General features: G+C 46.5%; 2 protein-coding genes and 2 long non-coding RNA genes across 10 annotated transcripts in view; 1 reads left to right on the forward strand and 3 right to left on the reverse strand.

Annotated features, from left to right (window-relative positions):
* The window catches only part of LOC310767883, a 936,392-nt gene that overhangs the window by 425,613 nt on the left and 486,263 nt on the right, over window positions 1–24,516 (reverse strand). The gene's annotated exons all lie outside the window — the stretch shown is intronic.
* On the reverse strand, window positions 601–5,778 carry LOC310768016 (IQ domain-containing protein C-like). 2 transcript variants are annotated; one of them, XM_083625704.1, is made up of 5 exons: window positions 5,512–5,778; window positions 4,568–4,711; window positions 4,084–4,396; window positions 3,703–3,821; window positions 601–3,176 (listed from the first exon to the last, which is right to left on the reverse strand). In XM_083625704.1, exons 1-5 carry the CDS (start codon window positions 5,575–5,577, stop codon window positions 3,138–3,140), a joined length of 681 nt encoding a protein of 226 aa, XP_083481830.1. In that variant the 5' UTR covers window positions 5,578–5,778; the 3' UTR covers window positions 601–3,137. The 2 variants fall into 2 exon arrangements, with proteins under 2 accessions (XP_083481830.1, XP_083481831.1); XM_083625705.1 differs by lacking the exon at window positions 5,512–5,778 and adding an exon at window positions 5,443–5,490.
* On the forward strand, window positions 6,028–9,861 carry LOC310767875. Its single transcript, XR_014551077.1, has 2 exons — window positions 6,028–6,228; window positions 7,295–9,861. It is a non-coding gene; the product is annotated as an uncharacterized lncRNA (long non-coding RNA).
* Window positions 11,163–24,037, reverse strand: DCDC2B (doublecortin domain containing 2B). 6 transcript variants are annotated; one of them, XM_083625304.1, is made up of 11 exons: window positions 23,585–24,037; window positions 20,038–20,095; window positions 18,371–18,447; window positions 17,620–17,751; window positions 16,346–16,492; window positions 15,882–15,921; window positions 15,195–15,263; window positions 13,502–13,679; window positions 12,402–12,505; window positions 11,863–11,941; window positions 11,163–11,439 (listed from the first exon to the last, which is right to left on the reverse strand). In XM_083625304.1, exons 1-10 carry the CDS (start codon window positions 23,860–23,862, stop codon window positions 11,870–11,872), a joined length of 1,155 nt encoding a protein of 384 aa, XP_083481430.1. In that variant the 5' UTR covers window positions 23,863–24,037; the 3' UTR covers window positions 11,163–11,439; window positions 11,863–11,869. The 6 variants fall into 6 exon arrangements, with proteins under 6 accessions (XP_083481430.1, XP_083481431.1, XP_083481429.1 ...); XM_083625305.1 differs by having other exon boundaries at window positions 11,879–11,941; window positions 23,585–24,036; XM_083625303.1 differs by having other exon boundaries at window positions 11,163–11,436; window positions 23,585–24,036.

The raw sequence follows: 24,516 nt of genomic DNA on the forward strand, positions 1-24,516 counted from the left end.
CCCCTGCCCCTGGTGGAACCTCCTTTGGTTGAGATGCTTTGCCAATGCCTCTCTCTCTAAGCCCCCTAATGCACAGGAAGGAGCCAGATGGGAGGTTTGAGAGGGCGGGGGAGTCTGAGAGACTCTTGGCCATGTTCCAAGCATATTTTGGTAGTATAAATTCCTTTAACTTTTTCTCTGTCCCCATCCACACACACACAGACCAGCCAACATGAAGGATGTCTAGTCTTTTCCTGAAAAAGGCTGGTTCTCCTCTGCACCAGACCTTCCCTGTGTTGGAAGAAGAGCTTTTTGTGCCCATGCTACTTGAAGGCTCTTACTGACCTTCCTTGTTTGGGAGCCCTCTGCTTGGTTCCCACAAACCTCCTCCCCACCCCCCACCTTGACTCAATCTTGGAAAACAGTAACAGGCTGGTGGGACGGGCGGGGGGGGGTCAGGTTGGGGTTGGCTTCCCAGGGTCACAGCCTCTGTCCAGTAGCCGCATGCTTTCCCCCAGAGACACAGCACTGGTGATGTGGGAGGGGTGGAGAGTGAGAGCAGAGTAAATGTGTCTGGGCTGGGAATGGTCAGTGCGGAGCAGGGACAAGCACAGCTGAAAATCAGATGCTTAAAGAGTTTATTTTGCAATTAGGGAAAGCAACCAATTATTCCATCCAAGAAAACAAACCCCACCCCTGACAGCATCTGGCCGCTGGTAGGACATTTGGGGTCATTGGTCCTGGGACAAAAAGGGCTCAAGGCACACACCCCTTCCTCCCTGCTCCTTTTGCTCTTTATCCCACTCCTCCCTAGTTTGGCTTGATAAAAATAGCCCATCCTCTCCTCCTGCTGCTGCTCTAATTGGAGCCAGATGTTTTCCTGCAGGCGGGGGGGGGGGGGGGGCTGGGCAGGAAGTTGCCTGGAATGCAGTGGATGAGGGGATGAGAAAGGGTGTTGGGGGAAGGAAGCCATCCTGCATCTAGGGAGTGGGAAAAGAAGGCAAGGCTTCTGGGTCCAGATGCCCCAAAGAGAGCCTGTGCCAGCCCAGGGTCTTCCCTGTTCCCATCTGTTGAAAGTTAGGAATGTGACATCTGTTTTTTGTATCCACATCATCAACTGTGTTGGGATTTCATGCACACAGCATCTCCAAGGCCACTGTCTCCAGTCACCCTGAAATCCTTCTGGGTCCTATCCTGCCCCACATTTTTTCAAGGCTTGTGTGCCACTTCTTTCTGTCTGTGCATGGGAAGGTTATTATGCCAGCTTCTTAAGTGAGGCTTAATATCATTTTCCTTATATTATCTGGTGTAGGGGGGGAGTTAATGAGTGATGCTTATGACCACCCCACCAAAACAAACATCATTTAGCTGGCAATTACTGTTGAAACTAAAACCTGACCTACCCAATTCAGTTTAGGTGGAATAGAAAGGAGGGCACCACAAAAAAATTTTATGTCTGCAAGAGTCTAAGATAGGCTTCCTAAACCTCAGCCCTCCAGATGTTTTGAGATTACAATTCCCATCATCCCTAACCACTGGTCCGGCTAGCTAGGGATCATGGGAGTTGTAGGCCAAAAACATCTGGAGGGCCGAGGTTGAGGAAGCCTGGTCTAAGAGGTTCTGCTTCTGCCAGAGCTAAGAGTCGAAAGGTCCTGGCTAAGTGAATTTCTTCCCGTTCCCTTAAAAGGGGGCAAATGTCTTGATCCCTACAAGTGTGGGTGATGAGACCCCAAACAGTGTTAAACATTCTCTCTCTACTCACCTGCCTCCTTGAGTCCCTTTAGGGTTACGAGCAGGACAAACAAAGGCACGTGCCATAGAACATACCACTTATCAAGCGACATCTATTCTTTAGGAGGGAACCATGATACACAAACTGCCAAAAAAAATACAGGTTCGGAAACTCCCTTCAACCCCTTGAAGGAAACAAGAAGCCAAAACTTCAGGCAGAGTCTCTTCTTTCTGGCCAGAACGGACTGCCTGGAGCTCTGCCAAACTGGGAGCCTGGAGGTTCTGAGGGAAACTGGTTCTTAGCCAGGCTTGTGCATGTGCTTGTTTAGTTTCAAGTAGTCACGACCGTATCTCTCCTCTCCCCAAAGAAGCCTGGGACCAGGATATTGGGTGCCTGGCCAGTGCTCTTGATAGCCATTTTATCCCTTTGAAAATCCAAGTTTCTAGCTGCAGAGAGGTCCTTTTTGCATGGGGCACCTTCTAAAGAGCATCTCATCAAAAGCAGGAGGACCTGAGTTCCTCTTTGGTCTCAGTAAGCCATGGTTTGGCCTAGTGCAACATGAGAACAAGGACAACAAAATAAGTAATGGAATAGAGACATCCAGAAGTTGTCTACGCTAGACACTTACAGTTCCCCTAGAGTCCAACAGCACTTGTTTTGCACATTTAGCAGAGAGCTAACACACTGTTCCCTCATTTTTTATGGGACACCTACATGATGATGCCACCCAGTTGTTATCCTCTTGTGTGTTCTCCACAGTATCGGCTTTTTCTTCATCCATCTTCCCTTAAAAGTCTCTGCACTACACCCGCTGTCACAGGTGTGCATTTAAATCTTTTTAGATATTGTCCATGGAGGATGGAGAGGTGGTTGTGGGTGTGCTGATGCACATCTAAACACTGTGTGGCTTGAATGCAGCCTATTCCACAAAGGTTAAGAGCCATGTCTGTCACTTCACAGTGATATTTGTAAGCACTGGAGTACAGTTATGGGAGCTGAACTCTACGAAGCCACAAAGCTCCGCCTCCAATTTGGGACTTACCTCCTTCTGTTAAATCATCCACATGCAGCCAAGGTCAACAACCAACAGACTGCAGAACAAGCCAATACAGAGACCATAAAGGGTGCTAATAGCTCGTGTAAAGTTCAGATTTCATCCAATGTAGACCAGCTATCAGTCTGTAGAAATGGGCTCTGAGCCTCACTCACAACAGATAAATCGGAAGAGAGTCTTCACTGTTGCTTTCACAAACATCAAAGCTGGGGGCATGTGGAGTAGCCAGCTCCAGGGAACTACAAGCTTTTCCCTGCAGTCATGGTGGGAGCTGCTCCCCCCAATGCTTTCTTCCCCCTGATGGCTGGTAAGAGCAGTTACATCTGTTTCTGTTTGACTGGGAACATAGGCTGGAGACCTCCAAGTCGGCAGTCACTCTGGGCTCCCCAACTTCTGTTTCAGGATCAAATACTATGAAGAGGGAGGGAGGGAAAAAAGAGAGAGAGAGGAAAGGAAGAAATAAGGAAATGAGTTGCAGATGAAGTCTTGTCCTTTGCACAGCACCTAGGGCACCATTGGTTCTGAAATGAATATTAAATTGTAATAAGCACCAGTACCCCCATTAGACTCCAATGGATAGTGCCTTTGACAGTTTTAGCTATTTGGTGCTGAACTGTCTGCGGAAGCGGACAAATGCCAGCTCCCTCAGCCTGTAAAGTGAGATGAGTGCCGAAACCCCAGAGTCGTTCATGACTGGACTTGTCAGGGGTCCCTTTACCTTTACCTTTTACCCACCCACTGAGATTAAAAGAAACAAAAGCTGAAGAATCATCCCAGACCCACCAGCTCTTTTCTCAATGGTGGGAGGGTGCTGTAGGCATCATCTTACAAAGGTGTGAACAAGAAGTCACAGCTCCGCACCACAGCACTGGCTCTCCTAGCATCTGCTCCCCATGCACAGGAGACACCCCATGGCTCCTTGAGGACCAGCTCTTACGTTCTTACGGCTGGCAATCGCTTGTTGCAGCCACAGCAGCTCCATGGCCAAGTGCTTTCGGTAGCACTGGAGGTCAGGCACAGCTTGGGGCATCTCTGGTACTCTTTGGAAATGAAGCTCTGCACAACAAGAGGTGCACAAAAGGTCAAGAAACCACTCTTAGTCTGCCCCCCCTTGTCTCTCCCCTCCGGTTGGCTCCTCTTCCCTGCCCCCCACTACCAGGTAAGTTTATTGGGGCAGGGACTTGCCTTTTCAGCATAAGCAAAAAGCACTATGTTGGGTCATGATGCTGAAGAACAAAGAAAAACAGCAACTGTACTGCAAAGCAAAGGAAGACAGTGGGTGGGAGCTTGGAGTCTCAAATTGTTCCACATGCCTTACCTTGGCTCACCCTCGGAGACTCCATGTTGAGGATCATGCTGCTCCATTCAGACGACATGCTACTGTGGTGCTTGCCTTCCTCACTCTCTCCTGGCAAGCTGCAAGCATTCCCAGGGGGCCTGCCCACAAGATGCTCCTCAGCCTCAGTTTCTGCCACCACTTCAGCTGGTGATTGCATCTTGCAATCAAGGTCTTTTTTGGAGAGTAGCTCATCTTGACGACAAAGCACTGCCTCCTTTTCATGCAACTTGTTCTTGTTGGCCCCTGGCTCTTGGACACTTAATTCCTTGGCTTTTATTGGTTTCTGGACAGACTATATTTAAGACAGAGGAAGAAGAGCACCATTTTCAATGCATGGCTGCAACACTTTTACTGATGTCAGTTTTCATTTCCCTCTTCTCTTTCCTCCTCGTGCAATTAAAAGCCAGCAAAATTATAAGCACTGCCAGCTTCTACCAAGAGCAGAAAGAACCAGTAACCGTACCTTTGGAAGAAACACCGGCACAGGCATGGAATGACTGTCCCACTTCAGCCAATCCAGATCCCCTTCAATCTCCTTGACGATGCTCTCATATTCCCCCTTTAAGCTTTGAAATCTCTTCCTGACCAGGTAACCCCTGACATGAGCCTAGGAAGTAAATGAATCATAAAAAAATAACAATCACAAATTAGGAAGGAATTAAAGGCCATTAGCTCAAGCCTGGTTTAATAAGACAAGTCCACACAGGCCAGCCTTCTAAGGTTGCCAGGAGTCCCCCCACTTCCTGGTCTTGTGGCTTTAAAAAGCAGCCCAACAAGCAGGAATTATATAGTGTGGGTTTTCTATCTCCACCTTTGCCAGGCTGCTGTAGAAGATGCAGGAGAAAGGCCAGTTAGGAAGTTGGCAGTCCTAGTATACTGCGCTCCTGACCCCAATCCGAAGAGAGGAGATGCTGGAGGCAGGAAAGGAAAGAAAGAGGAGCTAAAGGCATATGTATGTGTGCGTATTTATATATTACATGCTACCACCACCACTTTGAGAACTTTTCCCTATGGGCATTCTTTAACAGAAGCCACAATTTCCATTTAAAAACAGCAGCAGCAGAACAAAATGCTTTAAGCAGAGCAGTTTATTTGCTGCGAGGGAATCACTGAGGAAAGGGGTAGGATGGGTGAAATGTGTATTTACGCAAAGCAGGCCATGTTGGGAAGAGAGAGTATCTGCTTTGCGTGCAGAAGCTCCCAGTTTTGCATGCAGAAGCTCCTCTTGTCTGCTTTGCGCCCACACCAAGCCTCCCGCCCTCCCAGGGCTGCTGCTCCTTTTCAGGGTCCCCAGGGGGATGAGGCCACAATAGCAAGCCAAACCATGAGGACGAGCACCCCTAGGTCTGCCTTGAGTGACAGGTCCACCATGCCAACCGATGCCACCCACTATCCTGCTTCCGGCACCTGAAGAGTCACCACTCTCCTCCTCAGCATCTGTCGTTGCCGCTCTTCCTCGCTCTCCTCCATCATCTTCCTCAGCGTTGGCTGCCCTGGCAACCGCGTCTCTCGATGACGTCAGCGAAGCGCGACAAGCGCGGGCTCTTTTCTTCTTCCTTTTTCCTTAAGTTCCTCAGAGCGGCCGCTAAGTGGCGCTGTCCAGGCGCTCTCTTCGTTCTCCGGGCTGGATGACGGAGGCGAATGTCCTCCGTCATTTGCTTCCAAATTAATTGTTGGTACAATTACATTAAGCACCATCGGTCGAGGGTTTCTCAGCAGGCGCCTATAATATCGTCCACTGCATTTTTAGTCTCTTGTTTCTCCAAATAACTGCCCCTTATTTTAGGGCTCATCCTATACGCTAATCCCTTATAACGGAAAGATGCAGGTTGATATACCAGTGTGATATGATATATTTAATGTAATATAATCTCCCCCCAACACACCTGCCCCCCCCCACTGCCCGCAGCCAAGTCTTGTTGGCAACTGTTGGCGGCGAGCTCTCGCGAGGCTTGTTCGCAAGGCATCGCGCATGCGCCTTTGAGCCGCGCCATTTTGGAACTGGCTGGCAGACTGGAGCGAGGCCTTGTGGGCGCGGCGGGGGAGAAACGGCGGCAAAGAGGAGCGTTCAAAATCCGGGATCCCGACTGGAGCTGCTGTGCTTTGCCGGAACTGGGCTAGCAGGTGAGAGTCGCGGCGGCGACAACGCTTCCTCCTTCTCCTGCCACACCGCCGACCGGCCTGAGGGAAAAGGAGGCGGAGGAAACAATGTTTGCGTGTGGGGGGCGGGGCTCGTCCGTGGTGGGGGGGCGGAAGAGGGAGGAGAAGCCGGGCTCTGAGGCTCCCATAGTTCGGTCTTTCGCCCCCTGCCTCGAGCATGTGGCCTCTCCGTCCTTCCCCCGTCTCCTTTCTTCTTCCAAGGGGAAAAAATAATGGGACTGAAGTTCCGTTGGGGTCCAGCTTGGTCGAGGGGCGGCAGTTGGAGGCGGATTGCGAGGGAGGGAGGGAGAGTGTAGATAGGGCAACCTGGGACGGGGGGCGGGAGTCGTACCCGACTTTACCTGGCTATGAAATGGGAGGGGAGCATAGCTGTCAACTTTCAGATTCGAAAATAAGGGATCAGCAGCCTCACCTGTCCCGGGGACAGTCTACGGGATATCTAACAATCCGGGATAGCAGCGGGAAACGGCGCTGGAATAAGGGAAATTCCCGCAAAAAAGGGAAGGTTGACAGCTATGGAGGGCAGGAAACGCGCGCGCACTCCCGCAGGTTAGGCGCTGAGATCCACGGGCGCTTTTCCTCCTCCGCCCCCACTTTCTTTCCTCGGGTCCCGGATCCTCTGGTGGTTTGCAGCGCCGTCCTGTTGCGTGTTTACTCGGAAGTAAGCCACACGGTGCGTAACGGGGACTTTTCCCAAGTAACTCTTATGCCTTGGGGTTGCAACTGCAACTCCTCCTTTCACCGAGGACTGCCTTCTCTTTGGCTAGTTGGGCCAAGGAGCGTGGTTGTTGAGTTTTAATTCCTCTAGTTTCCTTCGCGCCTGCCTCCCATGATAGTATCGCCGTTTCACCCTGCAGTAAGGCATTCTCACCTCCCCTTTTTGCTGCCGATTTTAGCGTATGCTTCCAGCGCAATCGGCGTGGATTTCGTTGCATGTTATTATTTTAAGGCTTCCTTGTTCACAAGTACATGGTGTTCACGTCTGGAGAAAGGAACACTGATTGCAATGTGTCTTGTCTCTTCTTCCCAGCCTGGCCTTCTAGGTGATCTGGATTCTGAACATGAGGCCTGGATGTTTTGCAACCTGTTGCCTCAGCTTGTGGGGCAAAAAAGGTAGCTGGATTTTGACCAGCAGAGTCTGCTTCGGTTGAAAGGGAAAACGTTGACTAAAAAGGGAATTGGGATTAAAACCAGCTCAGTCACTTTTCCACTTCAAACACTTCTGAAGTCTGCAGAACCCACCTCATGAACTTTTGAAATTCTCCTTAAATTCAGGATAACACCTTGGACTACTATTTTCCCACATGGAATGGATAATTGTATAAACTTCTTAAGTTCTGCATACTACTTTCAAGAGCTGTTTTTGCTTTCTGGTTCAAACATTTCAGGCAAAACTGAGATTTAGTGCTTCTACGCAACAAAATGCCGAAAAGAAAATGTAAATTTTCTGTTGGGCTACAGAAGAAGTATACCTGTTTTAGAAGAGGTAGAGATGATTTTGAAGGCGAATGCATGATATGTAAACCGGGTACATTTGTCTCTGTGGCAAATAAAGGAGGACGTGACTTGCAATCACACGTGGAGTCCGAAAAACACAAAAAAGCAATTCGAGGCGAAGCTTCTTCAGCACAATTAACAGACTTTTTCATAAAACCATGTAGCAAATTGGAAGATGAAGTAACCGCAGCTGAAGGAACTTTTGCTTTTCACACTGTTAAGCACCACAACAGTTATAACGTGATGGCGTGCACATCAGGCCTACTGAAGACAACATTCCCGGATTCCAATATCGCAAGGAAGTTTTCAAGTGCAAAAACCAAGACAGAAGCAATTGTAAATTCTGTCTTGGCACCCGATTGTTTGGAAAATGTTTTGAAAAGCATTGAAGAAAATGATATATGTTATTGTGGAGTTTCTACTGATGGGAGTAACCATGGTTCAGTAAAGGTGTTTCCAATAGTTATTCAGTATTTTGACTGGAAAAGTGGTGGTTTGCAGTCCAAAATAATTGAAATGCGAAGCCAACCCAATGAGACTGCAGATACAATCTTGTCATACGTGAAGGAAACTCTTGAAAGTAAAGGACTGCTAAAGAAATGCATAGCATTCATAGGTGACAACTGCAACACAATGTTTGGAGGGATACGATGGGATTCAGAAGGAAGAAATGTGTTCGCAAAGTTGAACAATGAGCTAGATAACAAAACTTTAATTGGTGTGGGATGTCCAGGACACATTTTGAATAATTGTGTTCATCAGGCAGCAGAAACTTTGGACATTGATGTTGAGAGCATCATTTTCAAGATATACCAGTACTTTCACATCTATACAGTCCAAACGGAGCAGTTAAAGGAGTACTGTGAATTTGTAGATACTGAATACAAAAAGCTGCTATCTCATAGTAAGACAAGGTGGTTGTCATTATTTCCAGGCGTCAATAGACTCATTCGCGTGTTTCCAGCTGTCAAGGCATTTTTTCTCTCGCAGAATAATCCACCAACAGTGTTAAAAAGGTTTTTTGAGCACGAGTTTAGTGAGGTTTATTTATTGCACTTGCAGTCTCTCATGAGTATGTTTCACTCATATATTTTAGAACTCGAAAGGGAAAATAATTCAGTTGTAGAGGTTCTGAAAGTTCTGCTTTGTGTTCAGAATGTGCTCAATGAACATAAAAGCAACAACTTTATGTCCCTCAAAGTTAAGAGCCTTCTAGAAGAAAAGCGTAAGGAGGGTCTTGGTGCAGAGTGTAACAAATTCTATGCAGAAGTAAATAGCTTATATGACAGCTGCATAGAATATCTGGGAAAATGGATGGAGTCCATGAAAGAGTTTTCATGTTTCATGTGGATGTCTCTTAGTGAGTCACTTGAGTGGGATAAGGTAGAACTTTCCATAAAATTTCTCCTGGACAGGGATGTGTCCATAGATGATGTGAAGTGCTTTGATCAATTCTGCAACCTCAAGAAGTTTGTGGATCAATACAAAGGTGATGATGGGTTCATTAATCTTCAGGCACATCAGAAGTGGACCAAGTACTTTGAGACTTCCCAAAACATGTGCCACTCAGAACTTTTGAAGATTGCACAGTTTTTTTTTGCTGTTGCATCACATGATAATGCAAATATGGAACACATTTTCTCTTTGATGCAGAGTTGGTGGAGCAAAGAAAGAGGCCACTTATCCTTGGAATCGCTGCGGAGTATACTGCTAGTACAATATAATTATAAGCACTTTACTTGCAAGGAATTTCATGCTTATCTCTTAAGCAATAAGCAGTTGTTGAATAAGATAAGATCTACAGAGAAATATGCTTGGGCCAGACAACATCAGAAAGAAGAACAAAGTGCATTTGAAAGTGACGTTCCATGAGGTAATTAAAAGTAGAAGTTAGCAAATGTGTCCTCTTTTTTGTTCTTCAAAATATGGCAACCTTAGTCTGGAACTGAGAGGGGTGTTATGCACTGTTGACACTAAATGTTTTGTACTGACAGTGTATGGTGAATGCTAATGTATAAGTTTGCTTGAAGACAGAGATGCATTATTAAACAGTCTGTCTCCCCACTCTGCCTCATATTTAAATCAAGCCTTGCAATTATGTATTTGTGCCCCATCTCTCAGCCTTAGTTCCCAAGGCAGCTTACAATGACATTTAAAAATCCACCCAAGAAATGAAAGGGCCCCTGAGCAAATGAATGGGGGAGGGCACAGGAGGGTGACACAGCCAAGAGGAGCCTTGGGGCAGAGCAGCAGTCCCCTAGGATTGCTATCAGCCAGATAAGTCACTAAAGTGTAGTGCCAGTTCCCTCCCTTCAAAACATATTAGTATTAAAAGCTGAAAAGCTATAGGAGAGCCAGTATACTCGCACGCACCCTCCACTGGTGTAGACCATCTAGCAGGACCATCAAGACATTTTCAATACCAAATCTGGGTCAGAATCAATTTTATAGCAAATGTGGTTATAGTATGAACAAGAATTGAGAAAAAAGTATTTTAAGACAGTTTGCCAATCTGACTTACACTGCCACAATGATGTCTCCCAGCCCACATAAAGCCCCTGAACTCCTGGCTCACTGCCCCCTTGATCATGAGATGATGAGGTTCCTTACCACCTTCTCCCTTGAAAAAGTACTTAAAACGGAAGGAGGCAGTTGGACACTCGTTTTCCTCACGATGTGCTCTCAAGGCTCAGATTAATTCTACTGGACCCAACTTTTGCACAAATCCCTTGGAAAAGTGAAGTGAGTGCATGCACACTTTCTCTTGCACACCCCTGGTATCTATGATGTTAACTGTCGTAGTTACAGGTAGGTAGCCATGTTGGTCTGCCGTAGTCGAAACAAAACAAAACAAAATTCCTTCCAGTAGCACCTTAGAGACCAACTAAGTTATTGGTATGAGCTTTCGTGTGCATGCACACTTCTTGAGATACACTGAAACAGAAGTCACCAGACCCTTATATATAGTGAGAGGGTGGAGAGGGGTATTACTCAGAAGGGTGGTGGGAATTGCAGTTGTTAACAGTTGTCAACAGGTTTACCACACCTATCAGCTAATCACCCATTCCCACCACCCTTCTGAGTAATACCCCTCTCACTATATATAAGGGTCTGGTGACTTCTGTTTCAGTGTAACAAGAAGTGTGCATGCACACGAAAGCTCATACCAATAACAAACTTAGTTGGTCTCTACTGGAAGGAATTTTTTTATTTTGTTAACCGACCTGTTTACCCATTCCCATATTTGTGTGTGTGTCACTGTATTAAACTAGCAAGTATCAGTTGTCTCACATACACAGTCCCATTGAGGTCTGCGCCCCTTTCCACCTCCTGGATCCCACCACCACCACAGCCCACCTCTGTGATGTGATCCTCAGGTGTACATTCCAAAGTAGAGAGCATTCCAATGCTACATCTTTATTGTAAGAACATCCATAAGATAAGCATTTGAGACGAAGATTGCACAAAACCAGCATGTGGTTGTTTAAGAATCTCACACACACGCATATCTAGGAAAAGCCTTGCCGGGTCTTTGTGTTACCACAGTCTTTTCTCAGGTGAAACAAAGTTTCTTCAAGCCGGATGGAAAGGAGGCTTTCTTGTCACTTCTTCCTGTGAGTCACCAGCAGAACACTGAATTGTGTGGGCCTTCTGTAGTTTGTCAGAATTCTCAACCTACTTGATGCATAAAGAATTAGAAATTAAAGAACAAGGCTAGTTCTGTCTCCAAAAAATATTGAAATAAGCATCTAGAGGGCTTTGGAAGGAAGGTTGAACTGGGGTGCAACTGCTGGAGTAGGAGGGCTGAAGGAAGATAACGGGTGGGGGACTTGTGGTGTCCCAGGTGTTGCTGGACTACAACTCCCATCATCCCTGACCATTGGGCCATGCTGCCTGCAGGGGACAATGAGACTTGGGAGTCCTGCAAGATGTACCCCATCCCTGTCTTAGAAAAAGGTAACACGTGCAAGAATAAATGGTATTTTGTGCTCAAGTGATTAACCACCTTTTCTAAGGTGACGGGGTTAAACTATGGATACATTTTTTTCTGTGAAAGGTGCTGCAGACAATATGCACATTTCTCTGAGACGGCTACTTTACCTTCCGGCTACTTTACCTTCCTGCGTTGCAAAGCTTCACTTTTGGGCACAACTTCCTCTTCTACAGTCTCTGCAGCTTTCTGGAAAAAAGAGGAGATGGAATTGAAGAGGCCCAGGAGGATTCACAACACACACAGCTGGAGAAGTGCTTTGTTGCTCCATACAGCAGTAAGTCCCAGTGAAGAAAATGGGACTTGCTTCTGTGTAGAGGGCTGTACAGTAAGTTGGCCACAGCCACAAAGCCAGCTGCTTTTTAGAATCGTGGCCACAATTGGAATGTAAAATTTAACAACAGGCACCTTGTGTGAGGATGGAGATCTAAAAAAGCTTGCAGCTTTCAAGTCAATGTAAAGGCAAAGAGACTCCAACCCAATATTCAGAGTTCTCCATAACTCCTCCCCCAGACACATTTTGAGAGTGAATTCTTCCTGCTGACGTTTCGACACCCACTGGGATTCTTTGTGGTGGTGACAGTTTCCATTCATAAAATCAATCCAGAAGATGTTGACCTAAAGAGAGGCCCACATAACCCCCTCATACCTGGTCAAGAGGCAATTCCACCTGCGTGTTTTCATCATCTCTGATTTCCTGGGCATTCTGTATCTCTTCCCTTACACCTTTTATTTTGTAAACACTTCCTTCATCTGAAGGAAAATAAAACATTTTGAGAAAACATTCTTTCGTATCCTGGGGCATCCTTACCAGAGGAAATGGGATTGCGAAGGCAGCCTACCCCAATGGCCTGCAGGTCTGAAGTCTTCTTCACTTTGGGGGAATCCTATGACCTTTCCCCTTAAAATTAGGAGCACCCTTTCATTTCACCCAAGAGGTACTTCTGAATAACACAGCTACATCATATTCCAGAGAAGTTTTCAACATCTCTCACACATGATGGATGGGATTCACTTCGCCAAAACACAGTTCTTGCCACCAGCTAAGGACAAATTCATGGAAGACAGGAAGACAGCACCTTCAGGGGGCACAGCCTAAATTTAAATCAAGCTGGCTCAACCCGAGACCTTCCACAACCTTCACAGCACACACACCGGTCATACTACATGCGGTTGGGCTTTATGTGAATTCTACCATCTTTATTACTACTGTATTAAGGATACTACAATCCATATTAAACCAACCAATAAAGACATTTGGTTGGCCTGAATGAATACACTGCCCCTCATAGGGATTTGAGTTTTGTTTTTTAATGACCAATGAGGCTATCTTTGTGTTATGTGCAACATTCATTCATTTATAACATTTGTACTCTGCTCTTCAGCCCAAAAGGCTCCCAGAGTGGCTTACATGCAATCAAAACAAGACAGGCTTATCATCAAAAATTCACACAACATGCAAGGGAAAAAGAACAGGGAGGGGAGAGGAAAATCAAAAACTCAGGCACTACACAGCTGTTCCTATATTGACCAGCTGGCACAGTTCAGGGGCAGGTGGGGCCTGATGGAAATGATCCTCCAGCAAAGCTGCTTACATTAGCCCTGTTGCTTCTCATCTCTCCCCCTGAGGCAGCCTGAGAGAATGGCTGCCCCCAGGATGACAGTTGAGGGGAGGAAGAGGAGGAGGTCTGGTGGGGCTGGCTTAGCTGACAGAGATTCCAAGCAAGAAAACCTCCTTTTCCTTTTTACCTTGGTCAGAATTCTGGTTTGAGTTCCTCCTGATACGCCCGACCTGGCCTGGCTTGGCGTGGAAGATGGAGTCTGCCTCCTTGCGCAGGTGCTTCCTGCCTTTCCGCGTCACCGCGGAAAGATTCTGGCTGCTCTCCTTCTGCACAATCCCTGTGGACTGCACTCTCCGAAGGTTCAGCTGCAAGTGTGAGACAATTTTATCATTCTCAGGAGAAATTTATTTCTAGGAGTGGTGCCTTATTTGAGCTGGGAGCCCCACCATCTCCACATTTATGAGTGCTGATGCTCAGGTCAGGTGTTTCTTCACAATCGCACAAGTTGCCATGGCTGTCACTTGTGAGCTCCTACACTCACATTTCACTGCTGACACAACTAGGCTCTTTCCACCAAAAAAAGAAAGCTAGTGTGGTGTAGTTGTTAGAGCGTGGGACTAGTACCCAAGAGACTAGGGCTCAAATTCCCACTCGGCCACTGGGTGACCTTGAGCCAGTCACAGCTTTCCAGCCTAACCTACCTCCCAGAGTTGTGAGGATAACAATGGGGAAGAGAACCATGTGTGCTACCTTGTCACTTTTGAGCTGGCCATCGGGTTTGAGGGAGAAGCAGGGCTGTTTCCACACAATGATTGCTAAGGTGGAAGACACACCACAGGATGACTTTTCCCACTCCATATTCTCATGCTGAAGCAAACTTGGGGAAAGGGTCCTCACAAAATAAAATGGCAGACTTGGGTAGCCAGAGAACAAGTGCTTTCAGCACATCCATCATTTGTCATCACTCTCTGATTCTAGAGGGTGGACTCAATGGCAACCTCATGGAGATTCATCCACTTTGAAAATGCACCATCTCAAATCGGGGTGTGGAGTCTTCCTGGCCCAGTGGGCCTGATGACCTTCTGTTCCCACCCTCACAGGGTCATTACGATGCTAGCTGCTTGGGGGCTGCAGCAAGAGGAGCTTGGGCAGGCCGATGCTTGGCAAAGCTGCATTCTGGAGGGATTGGCTGTGCAACCATGGGTTGAGTTCACCTGCTGATGGGCAATGAACCATGATCAAGTGCCCCACAGGGAATTTGGTTATGCAGATGATCTACCTACGTCTATACCTGATGTTACATTTGCAGAACTAAGCAGGATCCAGTATGGTTTAAAACTGGATGAAAGACCATGTGTTGAGATTCCTGCATTGCAGGGGACTGGACTATAACACCTTTGGGTTACCTTCCAACTCTGCAGTTCTGTGAATCTATTATTCTATATGACATCAGGTATGGGGAAGATGGGTGTAGTTTGGGGAAAACAGTCTCACAGGCCAAACTGGAACCCACACAGGGCCAAATCTGGCCTGAAGTCTGGAGATTGCTCACCCCTGTCTTAAATGGTTCAAACATTTGTCCCAAATGGCATATTAAGAGCCACCATTTGCTTTTCGGGGGGGGGGGGGGCAGATAGAAGTATTTAATGATGGAAGGGAGAGATACATACAATAAAAACATGTTTTTAAAAATATGACATCAATGAATTTTTAAGGCTGCACAAACCTTAGGGGGTCTTTGTTAAGTTCTTTGCAGTAATATTATTTGTGCACTTTTACTGATGACCATGTAATCACAAGCTCCCTTTTTCAGTCAACACGAAAGAGAAGCGTGAGGAGAAGCCCCCATTTCCCCAGAGCTGCTGTTTGTGTTTCTCTACCTGTTGTGGCGGTTCAAGGAGTGCTGAGTCACTGGACCCCTCTAGCGGAGCCAGGTGGAGCTTAGCTAACTGGAAAAAAAGAAGATATAAAATTCCCACCAGGGTAATTGTGAATAAATCAAATTAATTGTTAACTTAACCCAAGGCTGCTTCATTTTCAAAAGACAGGCAGACCCAGAGGGCTGGAATTCCGAGTAGAGGAAGCAAAACCTATCTCTACATTTCAATTGGGTTTTGAGCCGTGGCAATGGAAAGGGCAGACTTTTGTGGCACAACATCAGGAAATCCTATGCACTGATATTTAGCAATGTGAGATTTCGGCTTCCCTGGGATCTCTTTTACTTGATGAAATGGGGGTGGACCAGCCCAATACATCACACAGGGAAGCAAGCGTTTTGCAGAAATCACACTATTTTTGAAGAATCTAACATCTCCTTGGGTACTACCTGATGATCACTGGAAACCCTTTTTTAAAAAATGGATTTTTCCCAGAAAGGGAAAATCTAGAATAAAATATTTTTCTCATAAAATATCTGAGAAAAAACATGGGCTGCCCATTCTGCATGAGCACAACCAAACCCACCATATGACACACCGACCCATCTGGAAGTCTTTTCCCCGCCCTTCCCCCTTCAACCAGCAGAATCCCTGGCCAGCACCACCCCAGGGGAAGTCAGCAAAACTTACCCTTCGATTGTGGCTCATTCTTCTGCTATTTGAGTGGTCCCTGTAATCATAGAAGCAGGAAATTCACTGCGGCCCACACCCGGATAAGTTTAGTTAGGGAAAGAGGGTCTGGATAGGTCAGATTTATTTTAAAATAATAATTCTTATAGTGCTAAAAAGTTGCCTTTGGTACGTTGTTATATCTGCTATTGCGTTGTTTTACTATGTAATTAGGACATTGTTTTTGCACTGTTTGATTTTGAAATGCATTCCTGTTTCCTTGGTTGTAAGAGCATTATTTGTTTTGTAGAAAAGTGGCCTACAAATACAATTATGAATGATTTTTATTTTGAACAAGAGGTACTGAACAAGTTTTAGCAGCATGAACACAACCATGAAGGAATGGGGAGGGGCTGGTGTTTACAGACTTGTAGCCATCTAAGGAGTGGCACTTGAACTGGCCCCCAGTGACTTCAGCCACCTACCGAATTGGCTGGTGTGTTATCTTTGGGGGCACCAGCAATTCGAAGTACGGCAGGTCTTTGTACTTCTCCAGGCCCACCGCCACGTAGTAGTTGCCGCTCACCAGATCTTCACCAGTGGAGACGGCATCGCCATTGAGCTTGCAGAGCCTGGCCAGAGACAGAAAAGCAAATATCTCTAACAGGCAGGGAAATCTAAACTGGGAATGAGATTGAGGATGGAGAGAAAGTTCTATATTTGAATGGAGAAGGACCATAGCTCAGTGGTGTAGCACCTGCTTCGCATGCAGAAAACAACCTTTGCATGGGAGAGAACCCTAGAAAGCCACTGCCAGTCAGTGTGGGCACTACTGAGCTAGATGGGCTAATGGCCTGCCTCGGTATAAAGTAGTTTCTGAAACTTCACTATAAATTTGAAGTGAAACTAGCAAACCAAAATGCTTATAAAGCCTTGAGAACAGACTTTGCACCTTTCTGCATTTCTATAAAATAAATAAATAAATAAATAAATAAATAAATAAATAATAATAATAATAATGAATTAGTATTCTATTCAAACATTAAACCTACAGCACAAAACAATGTGGGTTTAAATGTCACTGTCTTCCCTTGGGAACTGTGTTGACAGCCTGGGACTTTGAGCAGAATTGCCAAATTACAGTTCCCTGAATTCCTTGGGAGGGAAACCATGACAGTGATGCCTATATAAAACAGAGTGCAGATCTCTTCCTACAGACCACGTGGTTGCTTGTAATCCCTAGTCAACAAACCTTGTTGCACATATTCCTAGGAATGGGCACTTTCAGAGGAAGAATCTAGCAAATGCCAATTACTTTTATTTATTTATGGCATTTATATCCCACCTCTCCTTCAAGCTCAAGGCGGGATTCTTCCCCATTTTATCCTTATAACAACCCTGTGAGGTGGGTTGGGCAGAGAGTGACTGGCCAAAGGCCCACCCAGTGAGCTTCATGACTGAGTAGGGGTTTGAACCTTGGTCTCCCACGTCATCATCCAATGCTCTAACCACTACACCTTTGGAATGGCAGCCCCATACTGCAAGCATCTCATTCCCAGCTGGTTTTTCTACTTGTAAACTACTTAAAAGTCTGTTTTGGCATTAAACAACATATAAATAGCCAGTGTTCCAGAATTCAATAAATCCCACATAGAGGTGCCTCCTAGGAGACAAAAACCTTTGGGTCCATTTCCCAAAGAATCTCGTTGCTGGAAAGTGAAAGGCAGGCAAAGGGGTGGAGCTTGTTCAAAGTACTCACCTTCTAACAGCCCCAGTCCGCAGGTTTGCCTTGATTGACAAGATGGACAGGACGGCACTCCACTCCTGCAGGGTGCTCTTGTTGAGGATCAGGCGGAAGGGGGGGCTTAGCAGGTCCCCGTTGCGGAAAACACTTCAACAGAGAAGCAAAGGGACAGGCTGCATGGGGCATGATTTCCATAGTCACCTGTATGTGTAAGCTCTCCCTTCCTTTGGGAAGGGGCGTGGCTCTGTGGCAGGGTTGCATATGGAAGGTCCCAGTTGAAACCCCAGTGGCTCCTGGTAGGGCTGGGAGAGAACCTGGCCTGAAACTCTGGAGAACCACTGCGAGTCACTGTAGACAATGCTGACCAAGATGAACCAGTGTATGAATGGTATACACTGATGGTATACAATGACGACCACCAAATCCACCAACTACATACAACAAGACACTTAATGCCACTGTTGCTTCAGGAACCTCCAAGCTGCCTTGCATCCAACAGGTACTCAATTCAGATTTATACATTTTTGCTAACCACACACCAGCTAAAAGCAGCACGAAGCCCTTGTGCCAAGAAGTTTACCCCTATGACAGTCAAGAAACATGGCTTGAACCAGGCCTGGAGTGAGGGATGGGGCATGTTCTGCCTTCAGCACCCTTTCCGAATAATCCCTGCACTCCCCCCACCACCACTGTCCAAAGGAAATTCGTTTTATTTCTCTGCTGCTCCAAAGGGGAAATTGTCAGAAAAAAACAGGGAGTCACTCACTGTATAATGCAGGGCAAGTTCGCCTGCTTCCTCCACTGTGTCGAAACAGGCATCTTCTGGGGAATAACTGGGTAGCTCTGAAGACCAGAAACACCAAAATTGTTATTGACAACAAGAGATCTCCAGCCATGCTCTTGGTGCTCTGCAGATAAGCATAAACAGAAAAGAGAGACCAACAGGGGTCTCTACCCCAGCAACCTTACAATCTGATTTTTGGAAGACCAGAAGAGGGGAGGGAGGACCAAGTCTGACAAGCGACGGACATGGGGTGACTCAGAAGACAGAAGCAGCCCAGGAAAGCCTGACCGGTTTATGCATTCTAAAGTTCAAACTCAGAATTTGAAACCAGACAGCCAACAACAGGTTAAATGGGCTGCTGCCCTCCCCGCTAAGCCCAGAACTATGGCACACAGCAGTGAATCATTGTGGCCTTGGCAGGCCTGTTCCTAAGAGGCACTGCTAAGACAAGGTCTTTCTGTTGTCACCAACACAGAAAGAAGCCTCCTTCACAATGGCTTGCTGAGTGCACATCCTGCTGCTATAGTGACTAAAGCTTTACACAGCTCACTTGGTAGAGCATGAAACTCTTGATCTCAGGGCCATGGGTTTGAGCCCCAAGTTGGACCAAAGATTCCTGCATTAAAGGGGGCTGGACTAGATGACCCACGTGGTTCCCTTCCACCTCTTACAATTGTATGATTTTTAGTCTTGTAAGGTGGATGGGACTAACTCAAGGGGTTCCACTCAGCCTGAGGAAGATTCAGACCTTCCTCCACAGATTTACTCTTCAGAGGTTAACCTATATAATTCATATCACCATCTTCAATGAGTGGACCATTCTGTACCCCTCCACTGCTTGCCTTTCGACCTAAGTAGAATCACAACAGTGATAGATAGTTCAAGGTCTTGTTGCTATATTTAAGAGAAAAATCAGTGGGTGGGTGGATAACTTACTTGCATCAGCCACCAGGCATTGCAATTTGTGTACAAACACACACATTATTATTATTATTGTCGTTGTTGTTGTTGTTGCTGTTACTGTTATTATACCCTCACCCATCTGACTGGTTGCCCCAGCCATTCTGGGTGGCTTCCAACAAATATACAGTGGTACCTCGGGTTACATATGCTTCAGGTTACATACGCTTTAGGTTACACACTCTGCTAACCCAGAAATATTACCTGGGGTTAAGAACTTTACTTCAGGATGAGAACAGAAATCGTGCAGCGGCAGCAGGAGGCCCCATTAGCTAAAGTGGTGCTTCAGGTTAAGAACAGACCTCCAGAACAAATTAAGTTCTTAACCCGAGGTACCACTGTAAAAGCATAATAAAACACCAAACATTTAAAATTACTTAAAGCTGCTTTCTACTGAGCCTAAAAACGCAGAAACAGAGCAGTTCAGAGCCCTCTTGCAGGTTTGCTTCACTGCATTGGCTTCTCAGAGACTGGACTATATTGGAGTGGGTGGGCCAAGCAGAGAGACTAACTTTTCCAGACTGTAAGCCTGAAGGCAAAGCTTATTCTTTCGCTTCCTAATGTGCCAATAAATATTTTTTGAAGTTTTTGTGTGTGTGTGAAAACCGCTTTAAACTGCTCATCCTTTAAAGCAGCATCAGCTGCTTACAAACAGCCAAGGCCTTTCCCTGCCCCACTCTGGAACTCACCTGCACTCTGTCTTTCTTCTGGTTCCCATTGAGCTGCTTCATTCCAGGGTTTAGATAGCTGTCAAAGCAGTGAGGGAAGGAAATGAACAGGGTGAGCAAGCAGAGGTCAAATCCCAACTCAAGTCTGACTCACTGATTGGGTCTGGTTAAGTCTACTGTTGTGAAGTCTCACTCCCCCCAGTTATGGATTGGACATGTAATTTAGCTTTACAGCTTCTTGTTTGGTGGAATTAATGTCCCCTGACAAAACCAATGTGATCTTTATAAACAGCAACATTTGGGTGATTAATGAAAAAAACTAGTTGGATCTGCAACAAAGTGCTGCGGGTATAGCAGGGGTGCCCTCCAGGACTTGCAGGGGTGAGCAAGTAAGCAGGCACCAGCAGCACCATGGCCATTGCTGCTGCTTTATTGCCAGTGTTCGAAATTAGCCAGGAGCCAGGCGCATTTTGAACCTGACTATCGGCCACTTGCGAACAAATGAAGATGCCAGGGAGCCAGGATGGCGCCTGACATCTCAATCATCTGGAGGTACATGCTTGGGGATCATTGGATCTTGATTGTTTTCACACACTAATATCACATCCTGTAGAATGCTATCTGTTATATTTTATCTGCACAGTCGGAACAAATTTCTAGAACCATTTTTTTTCCTGTGCAGCCTGAACAGGAGTGGTGAACAACATTAATGGTTGTACAAACCTAAAGTTATGGTGTTCCCTTGAATCCCACCTGTCTCCCAGAAAATAGTGACTCTTTGGAGGCGACCAGACAAAGCCAGAGACACTATGGTTTACAGAAGCCAGAAACGACCCCCAGCTTCGTACTGTAACAGCCCCCCAAAATGCAAACTGCCAAGCAGCTGCCTCTCTGTCTCACACCCACCCTTCTCTTCTGCCAACATCCCTAACTGTCAGCGACCATTAAAATCCCCCAACGCTCTTGAGGAGCAAATAAAGACTAGGGTCGTAATCCAGTCTCTAATATAGGATTATGACTACTTCTACAAATTATACACTTTTTGGCCCAAAGGCCCCCAGAGTGGGAAACGGCATGTTAAAACAAAATATTTATTTCTTTAAAATATTTATAAACTGCCTACTCCCATAAAATATATTAAGGCAATGTACAACAATGCACACACACACACACACACACACACACCCGTAAAGTGCCACAAAACAGTACAAAACAATCATAAAAAAGACTGGCTCGTCTTTTTTTAAAATTTAAACAACTGAACAGGCCTGTCGACATGAAAAGATCTTCAAGAGACACCTGAAAGTCAAAAGCAAGGGATGCCCTCCTCTGGTTAATGGCAGTGATCAAGCTGGTGTCATTTCATGGAGTACAATAAATGTACATCAAATCAGCAAGCAAAGGCAGCCAAATCACAAGAGGAAAAGCCTCCCCAAGCAAGATTACTTACAGGTGACTTCACCAACCCTCCACACACAGTGCCTTGAAGACTGAACAGACAAGAAGAACCACTTCTCTAAAAAAATGAGAAACACTTCTAGAAATATTTATTAAGTCCAACATGCCCCCCATTATATCTAGCAAAATATAGCCCCTCAATAGAAGCCTCATTATACTTGTGTGCCCTGTCCCTCCGAAACCTCAGCCATGATCTCCAAAGTCAAAAGCACTTGCAGAAAGGTTCTAGTTCTCTCCTAATAATAATCATAATGATTCACCTCAGTCACTCTCCACAAGTCTCAGGCAAAGGGCTGAGTCACCTCTTCTCTCTGGGACCCTCCAAAAGCCACTAGACTTTGGACACACACACATACCCCCCCCCCCGTTTTTGGCCATGTTGGCTGGGGCCAATGGGAGCTGTAGTCCAAAGCATCTGAAGGGCACCAGGTTGAGGAAGGCTGCACTAAACATTGACCACCAGATACACCGCTCCTTAAAGCAGCCTTTGTTGCCTGCCAGTAGATTGACTGTATTCCCAGAGGACGGTGGGATAAGAGGCGCTGAAATTCAGACTGTTCCGTTACCTTGCACATCTGCTTTGTAAGTCAGGAGCCCACGCATACACAATACTTGCTGGGGATAATGCCTGTGATGTTTGTGGGCTGACATCACAGACTTGCTGCTGTCACAATCCAGGAGGGGAGTCTCCCTGGGACACACAACCTATTGTGGGGCCTTCTGTATGGGTACGGGAATCCCAAATGGGAAGGGTGTTGCTGTGGCACTCAGGTCCTCCTTGTGCGTTTCCCAGAGGGCCAGAGTAAGAACAGGATGAGAGACCCTCCAAGTGCCCCTATTTTCCAGGGACAGTCCTGGATTTACAGAAGCCGTTCCAGTTTCTGATTTGATCCCAGAATGTCCTGCTTTTCCTCTTTTCATCAGAGAAATGTGGGAGGGGATGCAGTTATGCGACCCTTGAGCTAAGGAGATAAGTAATTACAACCTTTAGAATGGGGTTGCTATATTCCCAAAAGCGAAAATCTGGACAAAGTTGTTGACCAAAAAACAAGTAAGTCTTTGGCCCTTTGGGGGGATTTTTAAAAGCATTTTTATTTTAAAAATCACCCTAGTTGCCCGGACAACATTTTGACAATGATTCCCAGACGTGTCCAGGAAAACCCAGACATATGGCAGCCCTACTTTAGAAGACATCTGAAGGCACCCCTGAATAGGGAAGTTTTTTAATGTTTAATGGTTTTTATATACATTGGAAGCCACCCAGAGTGGCTGGGGCAACCCAATCAGATGGGTGAGGTAATACTATTACTACTACTGAATAGGACGTCCCTATTTTCATCAGAGAAATGTTGGGGGGTAAAGGGTGATGGGCTAGATTGCCACTGGCCTGATCCAGCAGGTGGGCTCTGCTTATGCTCTTAACTTCCACTCATCCCATCAGGACTCATGTAGGAGATCCTACCGCAAGGAGGCCGGAGGGTGGCAACACGAAAACGGGCCTTTTCTGCAGTGGCTCCCTGTTTGTGGAATGCTCTCCCCAGAGAGGTTCAGTTGGTGCCTTCATTATACACTTAAGTGCCCGGAGAAAACGTTCCTCTTCAACCAGGCCTTGGGCGGAATGACATCTGATGCCCTTTTAAATGTGTGGTGGGAGCGGGGATTATTGGGTTGTCTTTGTTCTTATGCTTCTTATGTATTTTGTGTGTGTTTTATATGAGAATTTTACGATGTGAACCGCCCTGACATCTACGGGTATAGGGCAGCATGGAAATTTAATAAATAAACAAATAAAATACCACGTGCCAGTTGAAAGCCTAACTCCCCTCTATGCCGTCCCACCCACCCACCCCCGCAGGCAGCTCCTTTGAAATAAAAATCTGGCATCCTGCGGTGCCCCAGGTGAGAAGACACCCTCATTTTTGGTAGGAAATCAATGCCCTCATACCTGACTTCATCCCTCCCTGCCAGTCAACATAGCTAACAGATTCAGAGTCGGTGGAGCTGATTTTCTGCAGAGAGCCTGGGATTATTTGGGGTTGGGGAGGGGGGCAGATATTCTGCTGCCATCGGTATGGCAGGCAACACAGCCAGCCTCCAAGTGCCTACTCACTCCAGTCTCTTGAATCTCTCAAAGCCTCCTGCAACGTACTGGCACCCATTCTGCAGCTCGCCCAGATCGGAGACCCGATGCCCGTGCCGGGGGGTGTAGATGCTTCTGATGGCCATGGGGGCATGGATTGTGCTGGTCACCTCGTTCAAAAAGGCCTCAAAGGTCAGGAACCGCCGGTGGCTCACCACGAACTTCCTGCCGTGGAAGAAGGGGTCCCCGTTGCGATACACCATCACGTTCTTGGCCACAGGGGCCACTGCCACTGACCCTGAGCTCATGTCCCTCTGGCCTGTAGGTACCAGCAGGTTGCTTATCTTGCAAATCCCCTTGGCCAAAGTTGGAAAGCAGAGCAATGGGGGCGGGGGGCAATCCTAGGGAGATCCCACCACTGCAAACCCTTCCAGTCTGAGCAGGGCCTCTTTGCCAAGGTCTGTTCTGAGAGAGCAAGGCTTGCTGTTTCCATAGCTGCCAGCTCAGCAGGGGAGGTGGAAATATCCTTGTCAGGCCAGGAAGCTGAGCCACATCCAGAGCAAGAGGGAGGGAGGAAGAGAGTGAGTCACTTTTGGCTTGCCATGGACACCGATCCTCCCTTGAACAACATTCACAGTCCAGGTTCCTTCCTTTGACTTCAGAACCTATCCAGTTCTCAGGCCCGCAACATGGGCTTGTGCAGAGTTCCTCCCACCTAGGATTATAAACGAGTCTTCCAAGCCCTTCTCACTTATGTTGAGAACTTATGCCACTGGTGGACACAGCTTGGGAACATATATTTTCACACTATAGGCAATACATTTATTTTGCAAAGGAATTTGCAATCCTTCCTGTGCTTGCCTACCTAACAACTCGGCAAGGTAGTCCATTGTTAATTCCAATTTACAGATGGGAAAAAAGAGGTTGAATATGTTGCCTACCCACTGAAGCCACAGGACTTG

Source organism: Podarcis filfolensis (genome assembly GCF_964270895.1).
Source record: "Podarcis filfolensis genome assembly, chromosome: 8".
NCBI classification, from domain to species: Eukaryota; Metazoa; Chordata; class Lepidosauria; order Squamata; family Lacertidae; genus Podarcis; species Podarcis filfolensis.

Coding starts and splice junctions, on each gene's coding strand:
- LOC310768016 (XM_083625704.1), bottom strand. CDS start 5,577: ATGATGGAGGAGAGCGAGGAAGAGCGGCAACGACAGATGCTGAGGAGG. Junction 4,712..5,511: donor GGAGAGTGGTGACTCTTCAG/GTGCCGGAAGCA, acceptor TTTACTTCCTAG/GCTCATGTCAGGGGTTACCT. Junction 4,397..4,567: donor TGCCGGTGTTTCTTCCAAAG/GTACGGTTACTG, acceptor TCTTAAATATAG/TCTGTCCAGAAACCAATAAA.
- DCDC2B (XM_083625302.1), bottom strand. CDS start 23,862: ATGAGCTCAGGGTCAGTGGCAGTGGCCCCTGTGGCCAAGAACGTGATG. Junction 15,922..16,345: donor ATAACACACCAGCCAATTCG/GTAGGTGGCTGA, acceptor CTATGATTACAG/GGACCACTCAAATAGCAGAA. Junction 13,680..15,194: donor TCCTTGAACCGCCACAACAG/GTAGAGAAACAC, acceptor TCACACTTGCAG/CTGAACCTTCGGAGAGTGCA.